The 9,244-nt window shown below is 39.0% G+C and overlaps 2 protein-coding genes across 2 annotated transcripts; both read left to right on the forward strand.

Moving 5' to 3' along the window:
• The first annotated feature begins 1,330 nt into the window (after positions 1-1,330).
• LOC133723488 (FRIGIDA-like protein 2) lies at positions 1,331-3,885 on the forward strand. Its single transcript, XM_062150336.1, has 3 exons — positions 1,331-2,316; positions 3,039-3,211; positions 3,313-3,885. The coding sequence occupies exons 1-3, from the start codon at positions 1,692-1,694 to the stop codon at positions 3,622-3,624; spliced, it is 1,110 nt and encodes a 369-aa protein (XP_062006320.1). The 5' UTR covers positions 1,331-1,691; the 3' UTR covers positions 3,625-3,885.
• A 1,493-nt stretch (positions 3,886-5,378) lies between these two features.
• On the forward strand, positions 5,379-9,244 carry LOC133720992 (uncharacterized). Its single transcript, XM_062147489.1, has 5 exons — positions 5,379-6,383; positions 6,841-7,374; positions 7,558-7,730; positions 7,809-7,913; positions 8,870-9,244. Exons 1-5 carry the CDS (start codon positions 5,396-5,398, stop codon positions 9,242-9,244), a joined length of 2,175 nt encoding a protein of 724 aa, XP_062003473.1. The 5' UTR covers positions 5,379-5,395.

A 9,244-nucleotide genomic window follows, 5' to 3' on the forward strand; every position in this document is an offset into this window, starting at 1 on the left:
TTACCAGTATTAGTATTTGCTGGCATGACTTTTCTAAGTTGCATCACTTCCATTTAGGACAAATTATGTTGTTGAAAGTTAGAAACCCTTAACATAGATGGAGTAGTTGAAATGTTTCAGAAGCTTCAAGCTTGAGACTAGTGTTCACTGTTCAGTTACTTGAGGAAGGAGTTTGAATGGTTCTTATGGTATTGATAAGGGGAGTTGAACTTTGAAATCCGACTTGACCATAACTCATTTTCCACAAAATCCGACTCGATCATAACCCATTCTCCGGCGACCATTGCCGTCAAGGCCGGTCGCATTGCTTTCTTTTTGGCCGTGAGAAGCGACCTCAACCAATAACTTGATAATAAAGGCTGTGTTTTCACTTCTCACTTCTCACCACCTTTCTCATTCACAAAGATATTCATCACTTCTTTCCATTTACATGATACCTCGACCTGCTATATAAAGCTCTCTTACACATCCTCTGTATAGTAATCCTTTCCACAAATCTCGTCCGTCTATTCTCCGAAACCCAACAAAACAAACGGCCCCCATCAATTCCAAATAGCATTTAAAAAATCAGGGGCAATCTGAAACCCGCTGAAAAATTTGCAGCAACATTTATGTCCAAACAGAGAGCTTCATTCATTTCTTTCTGCGTCAGAATCTTCACTTGCACAGTACAACAGAGCTTCCAAAAATTTAATTGACCCATATATTTCAAAGAACATTGCTGTCAAGGGTGGTGGCGTTGGTTTCATCCCAACGTTGAATTGAGCCATCCACTGTGGACATGTCATTAGACATTTCACTATATACCCAACCATCTACTCAAGTACCACTGAATCTAGCCTCCCCATGACTCATTTTTCGACGACCATTTCCGTCAAATTTAGTAGCGTCTGCTTCGTTTTGACATAGAATTGAGTCATCCACTTCGGATGATATGTCATTCAACATGTTACTAAATACCCGGACCACACGACCGAACCATCCATTACTCCTTTTTCAACAACTATTGTCGTCGAGGGTTAGCCATGTTGAATCCTAAACTCTTATTTGGTCCAACTCGGTTTTGAGGTCCGTCACTTTGAGAAATTCCTAAATTGTTTTTACCAATGCCGAGATCAGCCACAAATAATTTTAAGATAAAACAGCGTTGACAAGATTTGACATATTTCAGCATGCCACGACTTCCTCATAACATTTTTAAAGTATCAAATTTTGTCAAGGACTCTTATTTCTTAAAATTTCTCAATATCATAATCTCACTATTCATAAAATGTGCATAATTTTTAAAATGTGCTCCACGTTATAACCACCCACTCTCCCACTCGTAGACTAGGTGGAGATTTCTGGTATCCGATTAAACAAAAATGGGGTTTCAGTTTTCACTCTTTTACAGCTACGGGTATCTCTGTAGGATTTGAATCTCATAACCCGCTGGAAAAAAAAATCAGAAATCAATATTCAAGTCCCATGTGAATCGTCCCCTGCACGCTTCAGAACAACCTCCCATGGCTATTTCATCATCATATCCCAATCACCAAACCCCAATTCAGTTTCAAAGATACAACCTTTCCAACTCCTCTCCTCTCTAATAAACCCAGAACCTGATATGGAGCTGCTTCAGTCCCTAAAGCCTTCACCTTTCTTCAATTCTCACTAAACGCCGTACTGGGTTTTGGTTTTCAGAGAAGATAATGGACAAGATAGCCGCGGAGTTACAGGACAGCGTGGTTGACCTGACCCGGCAGCTGACGGAGCTCCAGGCCCGGTATGAGTCGACCCGGAACCAGCAGCGGAGCAGAATGCAAGGTCTGGATCAGAGGGAGCTGCAATTGCAGGCCAGAGAGCTGAGGGTGAAGTCGGAAGAGGAAGCGATCCGGGAGCGGTGGAAGTGTCTGGAGATGAGAGAGAGGAATGCGGAAACACATGAGTTGAAGGAATTGGAAAGATTAGAGCATTTGGGTCAGCTTGAAAAATCGGTGGAAGAGAGGGAGAGGTCTTTGGATGAGCTACATGAGTCGTTGGAGGAGCAGAGGAAGCATTCCAGGGCACTACAGGAGGTGTTGGAAGAGCATTTGGGGTCGGTGGGCGGGGGGCTGAGGGTGAAGCTGAGGCAGTTTGAAGAGAAGGCTAGAGAAATTGGATTGGAGCTGAGTGATGGTGGTGGAGGATTGAAGTTGAAAAGAGGCGAGTTGGTGGGTTGCGAAATGGGAGGTGGTTTGGATGCAGAGAAGGTTGTCAAGCTTATTGGGGTGATTTGTCAGCGTGGAGAGATTATGGAGTTATGTCAGGGACTTGATTCTGGAGATAAGATCCACGGTAATTGTTTCGAGAATTTGGGTTCTGGTTGTGTGCTGTTTGTGTTTCGCATTGAGTACTGATGATTTCTGTTTGCAATGTAGAAATATTTGGAGCTATAGTTGTTGTTAAATTGATTTTCCTAGATGATAATCTTGTGTTTCGTGTGCTAGGGTGAGAGTTCTCTTTGGCTTTCCAGGAAGTCATGAGGAATATTAGCAAATGGCTAGGGAATGATTGATGAGCCTTAGATTAACTTTACAAGTCAAGATTAGCTTTTATGTGTTTTGAAAAATTGAGTGTTTTTGTACTCCCTCTAGGAATTTATGAGTTGAATATTAACAAATGGTTTGGAAATGATTGATAGATCTAAGCTTAAGATATGGTGTTAGGTAATGTACAATGGAGTTGGATATACATTGTTTACATACTGATTTTGTTTGGATTTGTTATATATTGTGATGCATGGAATAACTCTGTTCAGAAGCTCAGTTAACAGGTTGTATATAACTGTATTCAGAAGCTCAGTTAATATGTCTCTCATACATGTGTCTTGCCCTTGCATAATTATGATACTGTTACAGTTTCTTCTTTTCCATTTTAAGCATGCTTCTGTTTCTTGATGCATTTCGTAATAGTAACTTCTAAGTTTCGCGAATGAATGAATGATACTACGGAATTTTGCCTTCGAGACTTCTGTCTGGCAGTTTGATGATCCTACGACCTTGTTTTACACATAACAGATGTTATTCGAATTCTCATTGAAAGAAAGCAACTGATAGAGGCTGTTAGATTTATATGCACCTTCAAGTTAACTGACAAGTTCCCCCCTGTACCACTCTTAAACGAGTCTGTGGAGGATGCAGAGAAGTGGTGGAGTGAAACTTTCAGTCAAAAGAAATCACTTGATAAAAAGGTAACTGTAGCTCTTCTTTTAATATTTCATTAACTGCTTCTTAAATTGATAAATCTAGGACCATCCTCAGTGCAAGTACTCATCTATAGTTTTGCTACCAGGGAAAAGCTGTAGATGACCGAATAACTAATCTAAGAGCTGTGGTTCAATGTGTTGAAGAATACAACCTACAGTCTGAGTATTCACTAGCAGACATTATCAATGACATTTTGGAGCTTGAAAAACTAAAGGAGAATCTGCATTCGGTGGCATCTCTTGACATTATGATGAAAACTAAAGGGCTCGGAAAACTAAAGGAGAGAAGGGAGGTGGTGCTATGTCTTCCATCCTTTGATGATAAACAAGGGAAGGAATTCTGGAGGAAACGAAGATTTCGCACATATCGCCGTTGCAGAAAAAAATGTAATCCGTGAGTCATTTCAGCTGCTAGACCCATGACATGGATAGAGGACCAGTTGGGTTGTCTTGAAAACCGTAGTGTCACTGTTAATATGGATGGATTTATAGCTGTTAGACAATTGCAGGTTTAAACGCAGCCTCTCACTGGTACACGCTCAAAACTCATGTTATGTCTGGATCTATTGCTCTTGGTCAAGCTTTTCCATTAGGCAAATGACCAAATTGTGCAGATTATATTACTGTTTTGAATAAAATGTATATCCTAATTCCGAAGATCCAACTGTATTGATGGCACAGCTTCTGAGAGTCGTTTGCTTCGAGGAAGTAGAAAACCCTTGACATAGATGGAGGAGTGCTTGATGTCAAAAACTTGAAAACAAATATATATCTTGGGGGGCCTAAGATGATTGTCTCATTTGTGAATCAATTCACTGCTTTTGCATAGGCAGTGATAAAGATCAAAAAGACCAAGGAACATGTCTCTAGTTGAGGCTAGTTCATCGTAATATTCTCATCCCTAAAGAGAGGAATTCAAACATCTATAGCTTCTTCAAGAAGGCTATTTCTTTTTACGTGAGGGTACTTTGCTTATCTATGTTTGGTAAGGTTTTGCATAGAGATTGATAGGCTGATACCTGCTGAAACAATTCGTTAATTGGACTGAGCTTCAGTGGAGCCCGAGCTCAGACCAGATGCACCGGCACTGATTTTTGCGGACAGTTGATTGTTCAATCGACAAATGTAGGATCGGAGTTTAAGAAAGTGTACGTAACATACATGTTTTGGAATTCCAACAGCTTAAACTTGGATGTTCCGTTGATGTTTCCATCTTTTGAACTTCTCTCAGGACTTTCCTAGGTCACACTGGATATTCCGATATCATCACTTGTATACATGTAGTTCAATTAACATTCCAATTTCCAAACCTCGATGGCTAAGGTATACTCCAATTATTCGTCACTCTCTCCTCACGATGATAAAAAAGGTTGATCAACTCCTCCTTAAACAACTTCAAGTACCCTTTCATGTGCCAACCCCCTTTGGTTAATCTTCACTCATGAATCAGAATCATTTAATTTTATCGACATTGGACTACTACATTGCACATGGATGGTTCTCCATTAGGCATTAATCTCATGGGAAAACTAAAAGACATGAAGGGGAAAAAAAAAGAGAGTTAATGGTGTAGAGGCCGAGTGTTTAAGTGTAGAGTGGAGAGATATAGCATCTTGGGGAAGGACTGTAAACTTGGTTCACCTCCGTCCTTTCAATACATAGTTTTAAACCTGCGGTCTTGATCAACTTTTACCATAAGGCGAATACCTGCTGTAACAAAGCTTCTGTTGCACATAGAGCTTCAGTGGAGAGAACCTTGAAATCAGGTTGAGGAGGAAGAAGAAGAAGAAGAGACAGAGACAGTCCACACCCAAAGGTATGTATGAAGCCTCCTTATTCTCTTTAAGTTTTGAGCTACTACTTCTAATAAATGGTAGTTCTCCTAGCCTAGGACTTTCCGGCTTCTGTGAAATGGGAAGCTAGACTTCTTGGTAATTAAGAAGAAAAAGAGCTAGATTTCTTGGTTTGTTAAAAAATTTGTTGAAATGATGTTTTACTTTATAGTTGTTGTTATTGATATGAGGTTTGCAAATTAAATGTAATATGTACTCATGCTCAGTATTGATAAAGAAAATCTGCATTTTTGCTGTGCTAATGTAATCAAAGAAATGGTTTATGTTAAGGCTCCATTTGACGTCTGTACAGTTGGGGTTTCGAAGAGCATGCTCAATGGACTCTATGAGAAAAGCGTGGAAGTACCTCGAGGAGCAGTTTGACACAAACTTGAATGAGTTACAGACCAGACTCCAAGAGCTTCAGATCCGCGAGGAGGAAATTAGTAACAAAGAAAAGCGATTGGAAGATAGAGAGTCCGAGTTGGAACGTCTTGATAAGCTGATTGAATATAAGGGAGAGGAATATGATGCAATGGAGGAGGCAATAACAGAGAAGCAGTTACAGGTTGAACAAGTGAAAACCGAGTTGCAATCCATTAGTTTATTGGTTGAAGAAAAAAGCCAAGAGCTTGATAGTAAAGAGAAGCGGGTTTTGGAGGTTGAGGAGTTGCTTAGGAAAAAGGATAAGGAGTGTGCTTTGATGCAAAACCGTATCGAAGAGGGAAGGAATAATTTGATTAGGGTTGAGAAAAGTATTAGGGAAATGGATATCAAAGTGAAGACTTCTATGGAGGATTGGTCTGGTAAGGTTGATTTAAAAGAGAGGCAAATTGAAGGACTGCTCAAGCCAAATGTGGAACAACTTCTTCTTGCTTATAACATGATCAAAGAATACTTCAATGAAGTTGAAAGGAAAGAGAGGGGACTGAAACAACAGGCCAAAGACCTTGAATCAAAAGAGAGAGAAGTTGCTTTGAAAGCTGATGAACTTAAGCTGACTGAAACAAGGGTTAAAAAACGCCTCAATAAGGTTCAGTTGAAAGAAAAGCATTTTGATTCACTGGAAAAGTCATTAAAAGCAGACAAACAGCATTTGGGTTCACTCCTAAAGTCCACAGAAGAGTGCAAAAAGGATTTGGCTTCAATATCCCATCAGCTTCAGATGAAAGAAAGGGAGCTTGCACAGCAGGCCAAAGAGCTTGAATTGAAGCAGAAACAATTTTCTTCTCAAGCGAAAACTAAGCATTTGGAACCTGCCCCTGCTGATAAAAATGCCACTGCTCCTTCATCTACAATTGATCATTCCTACATCAATATAGATGGTACAACCTCGCAATCCTTGATTAATGCAAGTCATAAGAAGTTTGGTTTTTTTCCTACCCATGAGAATGTTGTTCACGGCTATCAGCATTTCTTGATGTTTTTCTAGGTCTCTTTTGTTTGAGTGTCAGTGGTCATATCATGCCATGTGCTACATATGTTCATCTTTTGATACCATTTCATCATACTTTTCTTATATTTAAAAATTTTACATATACTTCTATGCTGGTATTATAGGTAGTCTATCTTCATTTTGCTCATAAATATCATCTGATGTGTGAAACATGCAAATTAAACATCCATTTTATTATTTTTATATACTTTTTTTTTTGGGTATAAGTCAGACATTCCACCCAAGTAGCACAATGCTATACATATCTTTCAATTTGAAAAATTTAAAACCATTCACTCATTAACCAGTGTTTTGCATTTTCTTTGTTTATCATTGCAATTGCATAGTCACGTCCAACAAAGAGGAACCAGAATCTTCATCAACTAGAAATGCAGCAAATCTTCAACCAAATACCACCAGGGATGACAGGAATGTGCCAGAGTTGCTAAATGAGAATTTTAGTTGTAATCATTCAGTACAGAATGACTTGGCTGCTTATCTTCGGTCAGTACCAGACCCAGCTAAAGTTGTGTTGAACAGCATGCGAAATTCTATTAGGCCATACTTGAGGAAGGGATATTTTGAAGAAAGTGTAATGTCACGAAACATTTCCTTATTGAAGGAGCTAATGATTGTTTCACCTCATGTTGGATCCCATCTGAAAGTAGATGCAAGATATCTAGCAACCCAGTGGAAAATAAAGATGCGAGCCAATACTGAGAATTCAGTGGAGAGTTTGGCATATTTTCTGTTTATAACTATGTATGAGTTGGATTTTATGTTGAATGGAGATGAGATTGTAAAGCTTCTTCTGGTGATTTCTCAGACAATTACGGGTCTAGAATTATGTCAGACACATGGTTTTGCAGCTAAGATGATAGGCAAGTTTCTTGAAAACTATCCTCCTGTGTTCCATGTTGACGATCAATTATTTATTTCTTGTTATGCTTTTGATTTTTTTTGTAGGTTTGCTAGCTTGCTGATACTATGCAATTCTTCTCTGTTTCAAATTTCTCTAAATCAGGTTGATGAGGCCTATAAGTTTTTTTTTTTACACTTGGCAGGTATTTTTCGGAATCTGATAGAAAGGGATCAACTGATTGAGGCTGTTAGATTTATTTGCAGCTTCAAGTTAACTGAAAAGCTCCCCCCAGTACCACTCTTGAAAGAGTATGTGGAAGATGCAAAGAAGTTCTGTGAAATATTTTGTGAAAAAAAGATATCTCTTGATTTAAAGGTATAGTAGATTCTTAGCTCTTCTTTATACACCATCCTCAATGTAAATATAGCTGTCAAGTCTTACGTGTGATTACAGGCTGAGTTTGTAGACAACAAAATAGGTGGTCTAAAAGCTGTGCAGCAATGCATCAAAGATTACAATCTTGAGTGCGAATACCCAGCTGCTGACATTCAAATGCAAGTAGTTCAGTTGGAAAGAATGAAGGAGAAATGGAGAAGTCCAGCACCATATCTTGGCTCCAGTGTCAAACAACAAGGGCAGAGAAAAAGAAAGAGACCTAATTCTAGCAGTTCTACCCCTGAGTCTCAACCCCAGCAGAAAAAATAAAGCTAGTATCTAGTTCTAGTAGACCCTAATTCTGTTATTGTCAGTATATCCTGATTCTAAAAACCCTTTCACAGTGCATTGTCAGTAGAATTTAGCTCAGTAGTTTCTGGTAGAACATAATTTGGACCAACTTTCTTGTAGAAACTTAGAATTGCTTGATATAGATCGAGTTCTTGAAATGTTATCAAATCTCGACAAACATTTTCACTGGTGATTGGGGGTGGTTTTGGCTTTTACATGAGTCCAGGTTTAAAAATTTATGCTGACTAAGGTGATGACTTTGCAAGGCAACCTCTCATACGTACTGGATCTCTTTTGTTTGATTAGTCTCTAATTCATTGCTTTGTTGTATATTTGGTTGATCCTATGCTGTTTTAGACCTCTTTGTTTTCTGTTACAATTGGGCTTATCTAGTGGTGCAAGGAATTGCTGATTTCAGTCACATTAGTTGGTACAATATTTATTTTTCTCAGTCATACAGAAGTCTTTTTTGAACCCAAATAGTTGTGATTTGTGAACATCTTCTATTTGCATGATACACACTAACACACTTTCTCTTATTACTTGAGACTTTCGACAGTTTTCTGAGCATTTGAATAATGTGAATAGTCTGATATTTTGATACCCGCTTGAACAGCTTCACAAAATTCCTTTCATAAAGAAAAGGTTCAGATAGTTTGTATGAAAAGGCTCTGAGAAATGAGAATCTCTTCTTCATTGCCTTTCTTCTCTGTTTGGGTTGAGAGAATATTATAAACCGCAGCGCCAAAGTTTATCCTTTCTACAATTAAGAGTTGGATTTGTAACAGACAATGATGGAAAGTAAGGTGTTTCTGGAATTGGAAGGACTGGAGTTGCAGCAGAGTTATCTCAGAAAAGCATGCCAGAGCTTGCATTCCCAGGCTTGTTCTCTCCTTCAGAGGAAGAATCATGAGGACCACTTCAGTTCGACCTGGAACTCGCTCCAGGACCTCAAGAAGTTAATGAAACAGGATTGGTATTCACGCCACAAGTATTTGGAGTCCCTATCCCATGAACTTCAATGCAAAGAGAGGGAACTTGAATTGAAACAACAGAAAATCGATTCTTATGCCCGACAACTTGCGATGAAAGCAAAGGGACTTGAAAAGCAAGCAAAAAGCTTGAACTCCAGCAGCAACAAGTCTTTACAATCTCCCAGCTAG

This window comes from Rosa rugosa, chromosome 7 (assembly GCF_958449725.1).
Source record: "Rosa rugosa chromosome 7, drRosRugo1.1, whole genome shotgun sequence".
Taxonomy (NCBI): Eukaryota; Viridiplantae; Streptophyta; class Magnoliopsida; order Rosales; family Rosaceae; genus Rosa; species Rosa rugosa.